The 19,283-nt window shown below is 38.7% G+C and overlaps 1 protein-coding gene across 4 annotated transcripts in view; it reads left to right on the forward strand.

Annotated features, from left to right (window-relative positions):
• The window catches only part of ARID4A (AT-rich interaction domain 4A), a 47,502-nt gene that overhangs the window by 14,238 nt on the left and 13,981 nt on the right, over window positions 1–19,283 (forward strand). For all 4 annotated transcript variants that reach the window (XM_032113515.1, XM_032113518.1, XM_032113516.1 and 1 more), the window contains 9 exons: window positions 717–796; window positions 899–993; window positions 1,572–1,704; window positions 3,070–3,149; window positions 4,853–4,929; window positions 6,381–6,547; window positions 15,533–15,605; window positions 17,907–18,001; window positions 18,321–18,418. In XM_032113515.1, the coding sequence (XP_031969406.1) occupies window positions 717–796; window positions 899–993; window positions 1,572–1,704; window positions 3,070–3,149; window positions 4,853–4,929; window positions 6,381–6,547; window positions 15,533–15,605; window positions 17,907–18,001; window positions 18,321–18,418 (898 nt within the window). The remainder of the gene's footprint in view (window positions 1–716; window positions 797–898; window positions 994–1,571; window positions 1,705–3,069; window positions 3,150–4,852; window positions 4,930–6,380; window positions 6,548–15,532; window positions 15,606–17,906; window positions 18,002–18,320; window positions 18,419–19,283) is intronic.

The following is a 19,283-nucleotide window of genomic DNA, read 5'->3' on the forward strand; positions in this document are numbered from 1 at the left end:
TTTTCATGAAGTGGTTTTAACTAAACTGAAGAGTAGATCTTTCTCAGGCAAAGCTTATAGTAGCCTCATAGCATTTCAGCTTGCTTCTGCTGTGTATTGATGGAAATTGATGGAACTTCCTATTCATGAGATTTAACACAGCAGGCAGGAGGTGTACTGACTATTCCTTATAAAGTGGTCAGGCTTGGAATTGCATGTTTCCAGTATCTGTTTGTAAGACAGCATTGATAGTGTAGCAAAAACTTACCAGACACTTGTTTTTCTTGCCATTGACCTGTCTTTTTGTGGGATTGCTCGTAGCAAGAGGGAGAATGAAAAGGTACCATATTAAATAGAGGTATAAATAAGGAATAAATGGATAGGATGGGAAGAAACCCCACAAAACTAAACAAACCCCAAAGATTGCTAGATAATAGTAACTGGTGTGCAGCCAGGGGCTTTGGTTTGAAATGTGCAGTTGTGTTGGTAAGAAGGATGTCTAAGTTATGGAGAGACTTCTGCATCCAAAGCCTTACTTTGTACTGGCTTGAATCTCTGTGTGAAAATCTATTTGCGGACTGAATCCTGACTTTCCTTTTGCTTGTGAACTAAAGAATGAGTGAATAGAGGCTTGAAAGTCATGTTTTAGAGAATGTTCTTGATTGTGAGATAAACAGTAGACTTGGGATTGAGATCTGATCAGTTTGTGCTGATGTATTTTCTTGGCTTCATCCTAGTTTTTGATGATGGTGATGAAAGGACCTTGAGACGAACTTCATTATGCTTGAAGGGAGAAAGGCACTTTGCAGAAAGCGAGGTAAGACAGTGGTGGACATGGAATCACAACCAAGTAGTTAATTAATACCTTTTTTATAATAAGATGTTGCAAACCAATGTTGTTTCCCCCTTTTCCATGTAGACACTTGATCAACTGCCACTAACCAATCCAGAGCACTTTGGAACTCCAGTTATTGGGAAGAAATCTAATAGAGGGAGAAGATCTTCTCTTCCTGTGTAAGTTTTGACAGTGTTCTGTTTTTCATTTAGTGCCCTTTGCTAAACCTGAGGCAGTCCCATTGAAGTTGCAATACTCTGAATGCTCTATCACCTGAATTGTGTGCAAAGCTGATAGACATGGTCATATGCTAGCAATATTATAAAATTGAAGGTTTAGTATCCTTAAGGCCATTTATGCTTCTTTCATGTAATAGGAAACATAATAGGCTTTTAAACCTTCTTTATGCTACTATATGCACAGTAAAAAAAAAAAAAAAAGGTGCGTTTTAATTTTTGGGGTAGAGATCATTTCTCTTTGCTTCATGTTTGTGCACAATCAAAACCTGAGTCATGTCTGCAATTCTAACATGATGCTGTTGTGAAATACTACTACTTGAAAAGAATTTCTACTGAATTCCTCTTACAAAGTGCACTTAGTATTTAAGTGTATTTCAGGCAATTTCAGCTCTTAAAATTCTAACTTTGTTTTTGAAGCTTTGCAAAATAGAAAGAAAAATCTGCTTGTAATCTGGTTGTGCATTCAAGTAGTAACTTAAGACATAAACTTTAAAATACTGTACATTTTGATAATTTAGTACTGAAGATGAAAAGGAAGAAGAAAGTAGTGAAGAAGAGGATGAAGATAAAAGGCGCCTCAATGATGAATTGCTTGGCAAGGTTGTGAGTGTGACTTCTAATTCAGAGAAGGCAGACTGGTACCCAGCTTTGGTGAGTTCCTTTTACAGCAAAGCTGTGAATGTAGTCAGGCTAAGCTCTACTCCCATTGCTAAAAATACAAGTGTTTTGCAGTATCTATGAAGAGTAGGAAAGCAGAGATTAACATTTATGTGTAAGTTACTGTTTCATGGTGTTAAAGTGCTTTAGAACTGCTTACAAAATGATCAGTGTGTAATGATACTTTTCTTCTAAAAATAAAATATGTTAGGACTTGCACTGCCAAGCACTTAAGAGGATCTAGATCTATGAATTTAATTGCAGTGGGATTTTAATTCTTTTCTAAATGTAATTGTCTTTTCTCCTAGACTTACAGTTTTATGAAATACTCATTTCCTTGATGCTTGCATTTGCACCAGTGGTCAGTTACTCTAGGAGCAGATGTTGGTGGTTATTTGTATTTGACTGTCACTAAATGATAAAGGTGTTCATTGCCATTGCTGATAATAAATATACATTAAATAAGTCCAAGTCCAAGTAGACTTGTACTGTAAGGTAGACTCTTTGCATCTCATTGATACACATAGAAAAGTTGACATGTGCCTATTAAAAGTTGCATTCTGCAGAAAACTTTTTGGTATTTTCAGACATGGTGTAATGTAGGGTGAATAACTGACACTGCCTTATCCACCTGTATATACCTCAATTTAAAATGTGGTATTGTACATGTTCTGGTTGTAGTTCTCTTTATTAATGACAGATTTTTGCTAACATTGTTCTTAACTGGTGGATTAAGTTCCTGGAGGTCATATATTTGTATTTAACATTTTCTGCTCATACATGATCTAGAGCAAAACAAACTTGTTCTGTTAGTGGTAATACAAATACTGCAAATGCATTTTTATCACTTTTTTTAGACCTAGAGATGAAACCATTGTGGAAGGATGTGTGGAAGGTTTTCAGAGTGGTTTATGTTATCCACACCTCAATGAACAAACCAAAAAACCAACTTATGTCTCAGTTTAAATGCCAAAAATGAGAAACTGGTATAAAATAAATGGGTTTGTAACTTTTTAAATAGATGCTTTTAAAATGTGTGAACAAGAATAAAAAAACCAGAGTGAAGGAACAGGGTCCTGTGATGTGACCTCAGTAGATTAGTTTTGAGTTTCCAAATGAAATTTTAAACTTTTGGCTTGTACATAACAAGTCAATAGTTTGGGGTAAATTACTTCTTGAAATTTGTTGTTGTTGGCTGTAGTAGTATAAATTGAAGTAGGTTTGTTTACCCAATACTGGAAATATAATAGAAGAAACAGAAAACAGCTGTTTTCCTGCAGTCTTTATTTCTTTCCTTTCAAGATCAGCTTTTTTTTTGGTTTTTTTTTTGATAAAGGAATGTTTTATTTGAATCTTCAGGTTGTGTCACCGAGCTGCAATGACGACGTCACCGTGAAAAAGGACCAGTGTTTAGTTCGATCCTTTGCAGATTCCAAATTGTAAGTGATAGCTCACTTTGATTAGATGTCTGTGGGAGGGAATTGGGAAACTAATCACATATTGCTCCTGAAGACATTATTTCTTCCAAAAGGAAAAGGTACAATTTTCTGTAATGCTGGATGGACACATTTGGCATTCACAATCTATTTCCAGCTGACTCCTTCTGTGCTTCCTCACCCTTCTTTCCATTATGTGTAACAACAAGAATTCATTGAATCAAGAAAGTTTCTGGTGCTTCTTCATTTAAAATATCAACAACTTGAAAAAGCGAAAACATCCAGGTGTTTACACTTTAAATCATTTCTGTCCTTTAAAGTGTGAGTTTTGGTTTTAATTATTTCCCTTACTGCCTTAAATTACCCTCTTTATGGGTGTCTGTTGTAGTAGCGTGGGTATCTTTCTCATTACCTCCAGTGCCCAGATGTTCATAGCTGTTTAGGTAGTTTATAAGGGTTTAATCTACTTTTTAATAGAAAAGAGATTTTTAAGAGACTTGTTAATTAAATTGTTTGCAGAATCTGAGTAATATTCCTGCAAAAAGAAAGAAAGGTCCTGTTAGTCCATCCTCCACTCCAAAAGGGAGAGGGAGGAGGGAGGGACGGAGTTGTGTATCTTACTTAGGGAATAATATATTCATAAGAGCATGAAGACTGGGTTTTGGGGTTTTTTTAATGGCTGCTCCCATTTATTTCTCTTCATTGTACTTGCACTGTATCTGTGTCAATGTCTTGTAACTAAAAACTTCCTTGCCAAAGGCTGCTTGTCACCCTCCTTTCTTTCAAAGTGAGCAGTTTTTGATTTTTGATAGCCATGATTTTGAGTAGGTTGCAAGACTTAGTTCATTTTGGCCTCTTAATCTAGGCCTGTATCATCAGCCTTCTGGATAAGCCTGGCTCCTTCTATACTGAAGGTTGAATGTTACTGGTAAAACATCTAGATCTGTTCTGTTTCACTTCTGGGTTTTTTTGCCCCCCCCATAGCATGATAGCTTTATCTTCTGAAAATGGCAGCCTCTGATTCCTGAGGTTTTACTCCAGATTTTCTGAAATAATAAAAGAAGAAGGAAAAAAGAAAAAAAGTATTAGACTAACTCACTTATAAGGCTTTCCCTGCAGTTTGGTTAGGATTTCTCTTGTAACTCAGTGACTGGATATCCAGTATGGCTTTGGAACAGAACAACCTCCATATGTTTTGCTGTGAGAACACTTCTGTAATTTAAAAATTAGAATCAACTGTCTATCAATGCAAATCTGTGAATTGGCTTCACTGTTGTTCTGTACTAGTAAAAAGGCATTTTGAAAATAGAGGACTTGCTTCTGTCCTCTTAGCTAGATCCTTGTTTTGGAGAGCAGCTGTTGATTCTTGTGAATATTTTCAGTTCAGAAAATTATTTTTGCCTATGTGTTTTACCTTTGCAAATTTGTGCAGATAAGCATTTAAAATAAAGAACATTTACAATTTTTTTCTTTGTTATTTAAGGATACTTTAATGCCTGAATTTCAAAGACAGGTTGGAAACTTACGCTGGGTATCTTACTCTTGTATTAGGACCTACAATAACAGGTGCCTTATGCAATTAGTTGTTAGGAAGGGTCTTGCAAATGAGCACTAAAACTTGAAAATCGTAGAAATTCCTGGTTTTCTATGTCAAATGTTGGCTTTTCTGTGATGTAAAAATAATCACAAAACCTTATCTTTTACAGTTACTCAATAGCAAGAAAAGACATTAAGGAACTAGATCTTCAAAACTTACCAAAATCAGAGTCCTCTCCTAGAAAAGGTAAGCTAGAATCAGTTCAAGGTGTTTAAAAGAAGTAACTTCATACAAAGCTTCTTAACCATTTGCAGAAAAATGATGACTTGTTCATTTCTGATAATTGCTCTTGGATATTTTGCAAACCTTTTTAAATGGGATAAATTAGAGAAACTTCAGATGTAGTTGCTGCCTTATTAAAATACCACCTAGTAGAAATCTTCTTTATTTGATTTTTATTATTTTGATCCAGTCCAAATTTGTGGAAAATGAATAGAGTATTTTCAGGGTAGTCTGTTTGAAATGTCAGTGAGCAATGGAATATATAGTTACCTCTCCTAATGCTAAAATTTTGTGCTATTGCTCAAAACACTATTTACATTAATGATACTCAGACAGCAAGGTGTAAACTTCATAACAACAACAGTCTGTGATTAATACTTAATTTAAAAATACAGTTATAGAATTTGATGGATGGATGAATGGATGGATGACATGGATACCACAATCCATCAAAACATGAAATGTGTTAAAGAGAAATGCTTAGATTTTATTTATTAAAAATTAGAGTAAAAAATGCCACCCAGCAACAAAAAAGTCCCCACTCAACAACAACAGTATCTGGTTTGAGTAAAGGTGTGGAGCAGCTCCTTAACAAGTCAAGATTTAAAATGCTTCAAATGAAAGCTTGAGGTAGTTTTGATTGATATGTCTAATATTAAATGATTTCTCTTCTACTTTGTTCTTAATAGCTGTTTCACAGTACAAGAACTTTAGAACAGCCAAAAAAAAATAGCAGATGCCAGGTTTGAGATAAATTGGAGAAAGGGACTTTTTTCCCCTTTGTGTGCAGAACATAATTGGGTTGTGACGTTCCTTGCTACAAGGGAATATTTTGGAACCAAAGGTACTAATGGTTTCAAAAAAAACCAGAGTTGAGACCAATGTCTGGAGGTTTTTCTGTCAGCAGTGTTAAAAACTGGTGCCTTTTCTTCTCCAGTAACACTGAGCAGTTCATTGCAGTATGTTCTTCTTTTGGGTGTTTTTCTGGCTCCTTTATTAAAGTCTTTTATTGTGACTGAGGGGCAGATTTTGGGGTTATCTGGGTTTGTTTTGCTTTGTTGTTTTCCACCCTTAGAGCACCTCTTCAAGGAAAAGAATTTGAGGTATTACAATTGTACATGTGTGATTTGTGCCTGTCCCATCACTCCTTTGCTCACTAATATGTTTTTCCTCTGTTCCAGACATTAATGTCACATCTCTCTAGGCAGTGGTTTGTTTTCTTTTTTTTTTTTTTTCAATCTAAGGCATGATGATATTTTGGAAAGAGCAAAGTAAGCCTTTGGTGCTTGATCTGTGATTTATTCATTGCATTTAAGTTCGTGTTGTGATTTACAAGAAGGTGAAAAGGAAATAAAAACTGCTTTGTGACTCTGAATGCTGCAGATGAGGTAAAGCCAGGGCCCTTTCTTCTGCAGGGCTACAGGAGGCAACCACGTTTCTCAGCACCAGAGGTGTTCCTCGGAACTGGAAAATGGACATCAGTGAAATTCTGGAGTCCTCCAGCAGTGATGAGGAGGAGGGAGCTGCTGCAGAAACTGATGAAGAGGAACAAAAAAGAGAAGAGAAAACTGAAGAAGTAGCGGTGAGTCTGGACAATTTGTCATTTTTTTTAGGAATAATTTTATAACTTGCTTGCCTGAAAATCCTGCACTTTCCAATATATTATTCTCAGACTTAGCTCACTTCAGTGTCTTTTCAGACCTGTTCATCTTCTCTCTGCTACAGTTGTGTTTATTGGGATTTGTGAGCAGTGGCAACTTGTCTCCTGTTACCCAGTGAAGAAACTGGAGACAAATCTCAGAAACTAGGAATTCAAGGCAGAGAAGAGTGAAAAGTTCTGGGTCAAAAGAAAAGGCAAAACCAAAAAACTTATGTTGAGCCCTAATAGTAGTAGTTCCACCTTCAATGCAGTATCTTTGTATTTTTCTTTTGTATTTTCCTTTGTTATGTAGGTTATATAAAAAGTAACTTTTTTCTGAAAACAGTGCGATTTGAAAAAAAAAAAGACAAAAATTTCAAAAGCAGGAGGTTGACTGAAACTGTGAGCTAATTCACAGGGCAGTAAATGCTGTTTAGAGCAGTACAGGACTGACCTTCTTGTGTGTTAGGTTGGGAATCATAGAATGATGTGGTGGATGGACTTTTTGTCTAACGTGTTGGGGCATGTACAGATTGGGAGAGGAATTCATGGAGAGCAGCCCTGTGGAGAAGCACTTGGAGTTCTCATGGTTAACAGGCTGGACGTGAGCCAGCAACGAGCACTCACAGCTCAGAAAGCCAAACGTGTCCTGGGCTGCATCAAAAAGAGGATTCTCCCCTTTACTCTGCTCTCGTGAGACCCCACTGGAGCTTTTTGTACAGCTCTGGGGTCCTCAGCACAGGAGAGACCTGTTGGGAGTTGCTCCGAGGGCTGGAGCCAGGTTGGGAGAGCTGGGGGTGCTCATCTGGAGAGCAGAAGGCTCTGGGAGAGACCTGAGAGTCCCTTCCAGTGCCTAAAGGGGCTCCAAGAGAGCTGGAGAGGGACTTTGAACAAAGACATAGAGTGATAAGACAAGGGGAAATGGTTTTAAACTGAGAGAGATTTAGGTTAGACATTGGGAAGAATTTGTTCCCTGTGAGAGTGCTGAGGCCCTGGCACAGGTTGCCCACAGAAGCTGTGGCTGCCCCATCCCTGGAATTGTTCCAGGCCGGGTTGGATGGGGTGTGGAGTGCCCTGGTCTAGTGGAAGGTGTCTCCATGCAGGGAATTAGAACTGGATGATATTTAAGGTCCCTTTCAACCCAAATCATGGAATGTGATTCTATGATTCTCATATGAACAGTAAAATGTTTTTTCTGCATTGGAATATTTTAAGTGGCTCCTTTTCCATAAAGTTAGCCAGTTTCTTCGTGCCATCAAAACTGTCGTTAGAGAATTCCCTTCTATTTCTGCTCCCTGGTTGTAACCTGGATGTTGGATTTAGAAGCATGGGCGGAGGTGGGGGGAGGGGGGAAGGGAGGCACTGCGGGATTTTTTGGTTTTCCCACCGCGCCATTCTCACAATACACCGTGAAAACATAAACCGCAAACCCCAAGCGCGGTCTGTGTGCTGGGAGGAAGGTCAAACGCCGCTTCCCTTTCCCCTTCCCTTCCCACCCGGAATGGCCGATGGCGCTTGGCGGCGGCCTCGGCGTTCCCAGGGCAACCGGGAGCGGGCGCGGCGCAGGCGCGGGGAGCGGCCGCGGGAGCCGGGGCTGGCCGGGGGCTCGGAGATGGGCTGGCCCTTCCTTCTGCCTTTCATCTAATGCCTCGCTTTCTCCTTAGTATTACTGTTTCGTTTTATTAATTTTTTGGGGTGTGTGCGAAAGAGAATGTAAGTAATGCCGGTTAACTGCGGCCGCCGCGCGGGGAGAGAGCGAGCGCGAGCGAATATTTGGAAGTCAGGCTGAAAATATGTCCAGGCAGTGGGCAGATTAGATAGAAAGGAAGTAAAACCATTTTACGTTTGAAAGAATGCAGCTCCTAGGTAAGGATCGTGTGCTTTAATCGGTGATGTGAGCGTGGTGGTTGGGGATGGGGGTTTGACTTGGGTTTCTGATCTGGGAACTGTCTGGTGGAGCTTGCAGCCAGGGAAGATCTTTCCAGGTAAAAAAAAAAAAAAACAGACAATAAGAATCTATTTTTAGGTGTGAATTTTATGCTTTGATATCAGTGTTTTGGAAAATGGGGTAGATGTCTGTATGGGAATAATGGTATGATAAGATAAATCTAAGATAAATGTGTGCAGAAATGTAAAATCCTCTGGGTTTTTTCCCCTCTGTTTGCAGTGAAAAAGACTGAATAGGCCACATTTTGCAGGGTGTGAACTGTTGCAGTCTCTATTGCTCTGTCTGTATTAACGCTGATCAAAATTGCAGAGTATCAGTCACTGAAAATCAAGGATTGCCGTACTAGTTTTCTAATATCTGTTTTTATTATCGTTTTTCATGCCTATTGCATAAAGTGCTGTGTGTTTCAAACAAAGAAGGGGGAGGGGGAAGCTTGGTGGTTTAAAAAAAAATAAAAAAAGGCATGCCTGTAAAAGAAATAGAGATTTATTTTTAAAGGATGTTGTTAATGTAAAATAGTGAAGCAAAGGATTCCAGACAGGTGGATGTGCTGATAGGAGAAGCTGTGGAATCCATTATTTCCAGGTGACAAGTAGGCATGTAAGGTGAGCATCTTCATGCTGGAGCTGTGTAGCAGAGGGTAGATACGAATCTTTTTAGATAATGTCAGAGCAGAACTGTCATGATTGCCCATTAAATCAAATTCTTGATTCAGCTGTTAGAATACATATTTTTAATTGTGGGCCGTGCTAGATATTGCAATAGACAACATTTAGGGAATTTAAGGAATTCCTATTTTCTTTTCCCCTAGAGAGGCAGTAATAGTGGCTGCAGAGAGAATCGACAAGTGAATGATTGGAGGGTTTTTGTCTGTATTTGATTACAGATGTTGAATTACTGAAATTTTACATTTTCTAGAGTGCTTCCTGTTATTAATCAAGGTCAAAAATAGCTTCTGTCCATCCTCTCCCAGAATATTCTCAGTGGATTTTTTTGTTTTAGAACTGTAATTGGTTATATTATTAGAGATGGGAGCGAGATTATTAAAAACACCTTTTTATTTCCCCCCATTCCCATCTTTTGATATGCACAGCAGCTTTGCTGTCAGGGCCTGTCCAGCTGCTGCCCAGCCATGATAGGCCATCATTAAATAATCAAATGGACACAGACCTACTTAATATGTAATCACAGGATAAAGTCAGTCAGAAAAGTCTAATTCTGGAATGGAAAGGATCCTATTTTTCTGAAGTAGGATCTTTTATAATGATAATGGAGCAGAGAGATCTGCTGTAGCTGGTGACATTAGATCCTGCCATTTTTCCAGTGGCTGGGTTAAAAATCTGCAACTTTGTTTTGACAGAAACTGTCTTCCTAACTGTGTTGCCTTTTATGCCATCTTTAAGAGGTGGTAGAATTGGTACTACCAGGTTTCCAGGCTTTACATGACTTTTGTAAGCTAAGGAGGGGGAACAAATTTAGTGTTGGCTTGGTGCTTCTCCTCCTCATCCATGGTGAGTGACTTGTGTGGTCCAGAGTTGACTGGGAAGGAGGACAATGTGGAAATTGCTTGTCATGGACTCTAACAGGGATTGCATTACACAGAGCTACTCAGCATGTTCAAATTGTTGGAATTTTGGTAATACATGGTGCAACTCAGGATTATTTTCTGTTAACAATTGAGGTTTTAATAACGCATTTCATAAAAAGTGAAAAACTCCAGAGGTATTACACAAAAAAATTCTTGATCGAATGAAGATTACAAGAATCACTCAGTTAGTTTGACTCCAGATAAAAATCTGGATATTGCTTTTGGTTCTTACCCAGTCTTCAACATGTCAGAATAAGATAATTAACTGTGTTTGGAGGGTACATTTGGCTGTCAATGCACTGCAGCTAAAAGGAAAGAGAAAATCTTAACTCCAGTATCTCCACATAGAAGTAAAAGCTTTTGGAACATTACCTGATTTTTATTCAAAACAGGTTGTATCTAGTACTGTATTTGCTTGTATTTAAGTTGTTTTGTCAGGGAAGAAGAAAGAAGAATCTAATCTAAACATAACGTAGTGAAGCAAAGGATTCCAGACAGGTAAATGTGCTGGTAGGAGAAGCTGTGGAATCCATGGCAATCCATCACGTTTGTTTCTCAAGCTTAAATATTCAAATACTCCCTGTTTTTACAAGAGGATGTGTAAACAACATTTGGTTTTGACTCTCAGTCTCCCTGTGAGCCATTTTGATTCCATTAGAATCAAGATCTTAACATGCAGTTATTTGAAATATCTTTTCAGTATACATTCTTAACAGATACATTCACTTAAGACCAGAGTAAAGGCAAGGAATTTCTTCAGAAAAAAATTCCAGCTAGCTGGTCTCCATGGCTCATTGAGGGAAGAGTTGTAGCACATCCAGGTGTTTGCTTAGAGGGATTTTCTTTTTGGCTTATTTCTGACAGACACCTGGAGGATGTATGTGTGTAGCATGTTTAACGGGGTATGTTCATTTAACGTTTTTAAGGTTCTTGCATCACAACGGCATCAAAAAAATCAGTCACAATTGCTTTACGTCTTTGAAAAGGGAAGATGCCAGAGGCATTTTCCAATGTTCCTATTCTGCAAATAAGCGAGGATTTCAGTTCTCGTGATAAGTTGTTACCATATATTTTATTAGCATTAAGTCCATAAAGGAAGGATGAGAAATCCATGATGTGTTTTAGGAGGCTTGAAATTCCTACAAATAATTAGTAGACAACTATTACAATATGTACATTTTGCTTCAAGATAATTCTTGTTCCCCATGTAGGCTTTGCTCTAAGTAACTGTGGGAGATCATATAAAATCAAACCAAATTTCCATGTCTGTTGCAACCTATTTGTATTTTAAAATAACATGGAAATAGCTGACTCTAGAAGTTAAGTACAGGAAAACAGTAATTTCAAAGTTAATGAAGGGTGATATTCAGAAAGAAGTGGTTTATTAGATACTAGGAAGAAATTCTTCCCTGTGAGGGTGGGGAGGCCCTGGCACAGGTTGCCCACAGAAGCTGTGGCTGCCCCATCCCTGGAAGTGTTCCAGGCCAGGTTGGATGGGGCTCGGAGCAACCTGGGATAGTGGAAGGTGTCCCTGCCCATGGCAGGAGATGGATCAAGATGGTTTTTCAGATCCCTTCCAATCCAAACCATTCTAAGATTATATTATTTATATATATAAAACCCCCTAAGCAGCTGTGATGTGTAATGCACAGAATAGCCTTTAAAAATAGCTAAACATTGATTAGCTAATCCTCCTTCTCATGCATGTGTGCATTTGTAGGAGTTCTGGCTACTGTGAAGCACAGCCTGCATCATACCATGCAAAAATGTTCTTTAAAGACTTTCTTGCTCACAGTTTTATACAAACAGGCATTCTCAGAATGTCACTCCAAGAGAAGTTGCAAACTGAGGCACAGCTCTGGAGTGAGTCATTGTTGGTTTGTGGAATTTCTGGTTCTTGTTGGTACAAATTAACATTTTAAGACCACTCTCATCTCCACGTGGTTTAAATCTCTTAACTTGTTGCAATCAGTTTAATTCTTGTCATTTCCTTAATTAGTTTTCAAGCTTGGCGTTAGAAAGCAAATGTGCAAGTGATGAAATCGCATTGAAGTACTCTGAAGCAACAAAATTACATTAACTGTAATTCTGGCAGCTTGTCTTGATCATCTCCTCCTCTGAACTCCAAATCCTGTGTGTGCTGTTCTTCCTCTTCACCTGCATTTCTTTCACAGAAGCATTTATGGTCTTGTCATTCTATTTATAACATGAAAGAAAGATCTGTCCCTGGTAGCTCCACCTCGTATTGCTTGAGTTCAGGGTGTACGTGCTTGTAGGTAGAGATTCATTCTTTCTTTTGTAGAAGAAACTGTTTCATCCTTTGTGCTCCCACTCAGCCCTAAAGGTTGGCACCCACAGAAGCTTTAACATCTTTCTGTAGAGTAAATGATGAGTCAAGATAACAGAGCCACGTTCTTGTTTAAAATCATGCTAGGGGCAGAAGCAAAACTCATGGTGGCTCGAAACCAAGTGAAGCAAAACCAGTTACAAGTGTTCTACACGTTTTCTGTATGCTTCATGGTTCTTAGCATAGAGTTTTAGAAAATACATGAATGCTGATAGTGTTGCTTGGAAGGAAGTAAGAAATGGAGTTGGGAAAGGAACATGTCCATTATACAAAGATAATGTTCACTGTTGATTTTATTGTTTTACCATTTACAGTGTTCTCTAATGGATGTGGCCTGCTCGTCAGAAAGGAGGAAAAAAATCTCAAACGCATAAAATTTCAATCTTTTAGTTAGAAAAGGGGCATCTTGGATATTTTTATTTATTTTCATTTAAATTAAATTCAGCCTCTCATCCTGAAATGAAAAAGTTTTTCTCATGTTGCATTTAGCTGTGGGTATTGGATGAACAGAGGAAAGGTCTCAGTTTTGAACTCCTGCAGCTTAAAATTTTCATGTTGTTTTGCCTCTCACTTGGACTTACCTTTGGCTACAGTCTTCCCCTTTTTGTATAGGAAAAAATGAAATGGAGAGACAGAACTCTCTTTAGTAAGTGGTTTTAAACAATTATCACTGTGGATTTATTTATGCTCAGTCTAAAATGGGCACAAATGTCTGAATAGTAGCAGTGAGTTTTGGAGAGCAGCACTGTTACCCTGGTTCCTGCTGGAAATCAATGCTGAGAATTTCAGCTCTCCGTTTGCTCCCTGATGGTGATCACAGGTTATGGCATCAACATTTCTCAGGTGTTTCCTTGATTTGGGTGCAGATTTACAGGAGCTTAGATGAACCCCTATGGCAGAGGAGTTGGAACTAGATGGTCTTTAAAGTCCATTCCAGCCCAACCCATTCTATGACTTTATGATGGCTGATATATTTTAAGTAAAACTCAGCTCTAAATCACAACACCAGAAAGTCTTGGGAATTCTTTTACGTCCAGTTCCAAACGGATAACCCTGGTAAAAAAATGACATCCTCATGTTGCAATAAGCATATCCATGGAGGGTTGGTCTTTCTCATTTTGGCCAGAAGCAAAGGAGCAGCTGATCCATGATTCTATGGTGACATAGTCACTCAAGTGACTCCTCAGAAGGATTTGGTGCCTGTTCTGGCATCAGTACCAGGCACAGTTCAGACTCCCTCTGTCAGTGGGCTCATACACCATCAACAGAGAGAAGCAGGTGCAGAATTTGGGATATCTCACACGGGTGGATGATTATTGCAGACAGGTTTTATGCCCCCAAGCCTATAAAGCTTTTCATCTTTCCTTTTTGCTTTTCTTCAGCTGAAAGTACTTAGTCTCAGTGGAAGAGTTAAATTCTGGCTGCAAGATTGGTATTTCTAACCTACATGTCTGCTGTTCTGACCCACAGTTCTGGTTTGGCATTGTGCCCACACTGAAGAAATGGCTTTAATTTAACTATTCAGAAGTAATTCTGAATGTTTACTGTTACTTAGATGTATTTAGTTTGCACAGTTTGAGCTGAATTGCCTATAGTCACTAAACATTACAGTAAACGGTAGAAATTTCTCGATCTTGAAGTTATTTTGCAGTCTAGATAGAGAGAAAAAAGCTGTGGTTTCTATAGCAATACTTCACTTGATAACCTGGAAGAGCATGCTAATTCTATAGATAACTGTTTCTCCTTATATAATCCCCATAATGTGCTGAGCAAATGGTAACTGATGCTGTACAGTGTTGTGATTACACATTTAATTTCCTCCAATTATTCCCCAAGAAAAATTAGCAAAGTAAGACACAGATATTGTCTCTGCCTGATTGTAGCTGAGCCCTGTTGGGTTTAGAAGCTCAGAATTCGGTGAAGCAGGCAGGGCTGGGATTCATTCTGATGCTGAGCAGATTGCTTTCTGGTTAGCAAGCCACTAGCATGTACATCCCCATTTCCCTGCCTATCTCCCTGCCTTGAAGCTTAAAGTTTACCGAATGCAGAGATGACTGAAATTTAAATTGTTGTTCTGGTTTCCTTCTGGAACTGCTTGTCACTTTCCTGTTATTTTTAATAATGTAATGATAAGATTTTTTGACACGTACTGTACATCTTTCCTTCAAGACAGCTGCAGCCTGCCTTGTGCAAACTGCCAGGCTGGCAGGAAGAAAGTGGCATGCAGAAAGCATTGCAGGGAAAAGGTTTCCTCTTTTTTTTTTTTTTTTTTTTTTTTGGTCTCTGCTAGAATCTCAAAATTCCATGAAGATACGTGGATGTTATTTCTTTTCCCTGCCTCCTCCACACCCCAATAAATTTACTTTATTTTAATGACTTTCACTGGAATAAAAGAATATCTTTATTTCATGCTGTGGATTGCTTGCCATAAAGTTAATAAGTGTTTATCTCTTTGAAGCTTTAAGTTATAAAGGTAAAACTAAGGAACTTAAAATAATAACAGATTATAGAAGTCACTTTAAAGGTTTTTCCAAATATGAGCTGAAATCAAGCATTGGAACTTAATTACAAAATAAATACTGTCTGGAGCATCAAATCCAGGTATGGTTGGAGAAAAAATTGTTCTGCAACCTGAGCAGAAGTCAGGATAAGGAAAATGAGTTAAACAAAAAAGCCCCAAACAAATCAAAAGAACCTAACCAAAAAAACCCCTGGAATTCCTGTGAATTCTTTGTCTTGTAAATACCAGACCTCTTCTGTGTTAGGCAGGTATGCTACGTGTATTAGTGTTTTCATTTTGAGGGTCACTCATTCATTCTGTCATGGACTGATGCTTTCCCTGACCTGCATTTTCTTGTATTCCTCCTGAGGTACCACTTCAGTCTTTCTGAGTAAATGTTGTTTTCTGCATATTTCACCGTTACATAGGTTAAGGGCCAAATGGGAAGTGGTTTGGGTTTAGTTCTTGCTCTTAGGCTTTTGTACAAATAAATGGTTACTTTGCATATTTGCTGTTTTCATTTATGACTGCATTTATTTTCACAGCCTGAGGAAGAGCTTGATCCTGAAGAGAGGGACAACTTCCTCCAACAGCTTTACAAGTTTATGGAAGACAGAGGTAAGGCTGAATTTTACTCCTTTTTTTTTTTTTAAATCTCCAGTCCACTTCTTTAATGGCACAGCACTCAAAGGGAACTCAAATCCTCCCTGAGGTGTTTTGGTTTTGTTTCTCTTTCACAAAGACGTTCTTAATGTTCACAGCCCGTTAAATAAGCCCTCAGTTGATTTCTGGATGTGACAGCCATGGCTGAGAGCTCTGCTGCTGTTAATCCCAGGCTGGAAGCTGTGGAGTCTGTTCATGGATGGTGAAGCCCAACCAGCAGAGAAAGGAGATTTGCCATCCTCAAGTCTCTGTGCAGAACTGTTCTTACCATGCACAAATGGAGCAGTGATACCTGAAGAGACAACTTAAAAGATTCTATTTTATCCTGTAGCTAGAAAAATAAAACAGTGTATTTTAAACGTCTGTCTTTACAGAATTAAGTGAGGCTTAATAAATCAGAATAGTTGAAGTCTTGGCTTCAGACCTGTATCAGAAGTGCATGTGCTCTGCATAGGGAGCAGGATGTACCTGCTGCTTGGGAGAGCTGCTGTTGCATAAGGCGTTTGCAGTTGTGATGAGACTGACACTAAAATGGAAGGTTTTATGCCTCTTTTAAAAAAATGTATTCAAGCCTGCAGATAGTTTTGTCTTTTAGAGTATATTGGTTTTATTCATTTTACTCATGAAGTCACCATTTCAATCCTGTATTTCAAATACTGTGTTCATCCTGCAGTAGCCTTGGTATGGAGGTAGATTGATTAGAGGTGCCCTTTTCCTTTTTTTTTAATCTTTCTTTTCTCTTGACAGCAGTTACGTGAATGATATTTCCATAGCAGCATAGAGTACAGAAAATGTTGATGTGTTTGAATTTGAAGTAACCAGAGAGCTAAGGGTAAAACATGAAGTGCTTGTAGAGTCCGAATATTTCCCCCTTTCTTTTTTTTTTGGGGGGGCGGGGGGGTGGTGTTAAAATTAATAGGGAAATCAAGCTGCCTTTGTAAAAGAGGGTCTGTATCCCTTCTAATGAGGTGTGTTCTAGACCACAGAATCACAAAAGAACAGTTCAAAAGCTGCTCAATATTACCAGTTCTTTAGAAATTGAGCATGTATCATAGCAGTGTTCTGGAGCTCATCCAACGTAATTTTGAGGCCTCCTGTGTATATAACCAGTGTTTCTGGAGAATAACCTGCCTTAGGGGAATAAAAGGCTAAGCTGGGGGGGGAAAGAAATCACTCTGCTGCTGGGCTCATCCACAATTTTCCTTGGATGTAGCCTGATTCTTCCCTCTTTCCTGTTCTCCTCCTTTCTCCTTCTCTTCCTTAAACACTCATAGACTACAGAACAAGTAGGGATGTCAGGACCTTGTGAAGGCAAAAGAAGAAAGCATTTGTGTGCTGAATTTGAAGACTCAGTCCATGAAATGTTCTTTAAGCCAGTATGAGGATTCAGCAATGTGCAGGTCTTCTTCAGGACTGGGACTTTCCCCCTACCTGTTTGCTTTTTATTTTTCTTCTCTGTCCTTATATAAAGATTTCTCTTCCCACTAGATTAGTTCTACATTCTGTTCTCTCAGTATAAATGTTTTGATTCTTGGAATCATGACAGTATTCCCAAAGTCCTATAAAATTATTTTAATGACTCCAAATATAATTGCATGAAGATAAAGGAAGATATGAAGCAGCAGGGAAGAGGTTTTATATTCTTCCTTGCTGGGAGGATTATTGTCTACATATGCAGCCACTTGCCCTAAGTCACTTTTGGTTTCTCCTTTTGCAAATAATTACTGTTCTTTATGTCACTGCCACTCAGCAGATTTGAGTTCTTTCTTTTCCCTGGAACTGTCCCAAATATTCATGTCCAGTTAGGGTCTTGTGCTTTTCCACATTCTGACAATTTGCCTGAGTTTCTCTTTCTAATCCAACATCTCTGCTTCTTCCTTGTTCCTTTCAGCCCATAATGTTTTGAGTTCATCTCTTCACACGTTGCTCTATTCCTGCGTTCCTCAGGTGTTCTCTGGAGCTTCCTGCAGTTCTGGCTGTCCTCCCTGCTCACGAGAGGAGCAGTGGGTGGATGCAGCCAGTGGATGGGGGTTGTTAATAAACCTGGGTGGCTGATAAACCGCCCAGAGATAATGGTGCATTCAAAAGAGGGTGATGCCTTAACTGGTGATTGGAAACTACTGACTTGGGACATACCTTAAGCTAATTCAGTTTTTAAAATGCAGAAAGATACTTGTAATCAAATGTGTGCTAAAGGAATGGAAGAGGCAACTTGCTGTTCTTTGGGATAACTTGTTTCTGTTTTGTTTTATTCAGGTACTCCTATCAATAAACCACCAGTTCTGGGCTACAAGGACCTTAATCTCTTCAAACTTTTTAGACTGGTTTATCAGCAGGGTGGGTGTGACAATGTAAGTGTTAGATGTTCCCTGAACTAAATATGTCTATTCACTCATATCTATAAATGGTTGTCCAGGGAAGCTGTGGCTGCCCCATCCCTGGCAGTGCCCAAGGCCAGGCTGGATGGGGCTTGGAGCAACCTGGGATAGTGGAAGGTGTCCCTGCCCTTGGCAGGAGGTGGCACTGGATGAGCTTTAAGTTCCCTTCCAACCCAGACTGTTCAATGGTTATAAAAGTCTTTTGCTTGTGGGTCTGTTAGATACTATTCTTTAATGTTCTTGCTAAACAAAACCTGTAAATTTCCTTTTTCCTTTTTTTTCCCCCCCAAAGATTGAGAGTGGTGCTGTATGGAAGCAAATTTATATGGACCTTGGCATTCCTATTTTGAACTCAGCTGCTTCCTACAATGTAAAAACTGCTTATAGAAAGTAAGTCCTCATATTGGATAATGGTGAAAACATTTTTCCTTTCTCTTTTCCTAACAGTAGCCTGTACATTATTCAAGAGATTTTTGATAGTTTAGAGACAGCAGCCGATACCCTTCGGTTAATGAACAGTTCTGAGCATTTCCCAGTGCTGAGGATTGAAATGGTGGAGGAAAGGAGGGAGTATTCAGGGCTGTGCAAGTTCCTGTTGCTCCAAGACATGAGAATCCTGCTCATTTCCTTATCAAGAAACTATCACTTTCCTCATGTGCTGATGCCATTTCAGAGGCCAACAGTGAAATTTAAAAATAAGCTTTGGCAGATTCAGTTTTGCAAGTTAAGGCAATTAACAGGAATGGACTGCTCAATCTCTAGATCTCGTATGCATTGAGGAGAATTTTATACCAGTTGCTTTAAGTTCATGAAAGGTGTTAACTGAAAAAAGACATGTTTCAGATTGTATATTTACATATAATTTCTGCAGAATTTGTAGAATAATGGCTTTAGGACTTTGCTATGGTGGATGTGACAGTGTTAAGTAGTAAAATCATGAATAAATGCATAAGTCTTTCTTCTGACCCTCGCTTTTTCAGCTGTGTTGTAACTTTTGAATTGGAAACCTTTTAGCAATGACATTTTTCAAGCTAATTTTCTAAATAAAAATTATTTTTATTATTTATCCTCCTGGAAGTTTGACACGAAACAATTGAGCTTTTTGAGTAAAAGGGAAGAATGAGGTTCTCTTGACTCGAACCTAAGGAAATTTGGAAATAGGGATGACTAATGACTCAACTCATGTTAATTTGATGAAGATGACAATATTGAGACTATCTTCAGAGGGATTTGAACTGGGCACATGTTTAAGGTC

This window comes from Corvus moneduloides, chromosome 6 (genome assembly GCF_009650955.1).
Source record: "Corvus moneduloides isolate bCorMon1 chromosome 6, bCorMon1.pri, whole genome shotgun sequence".
NCBI classification, from domain to species: domain Eukaryota; kingdom Metazoa; phylum Chordata; class Aves; order Passeriformes; family Corvidae; genus Corvus; species Corvus moneduloides.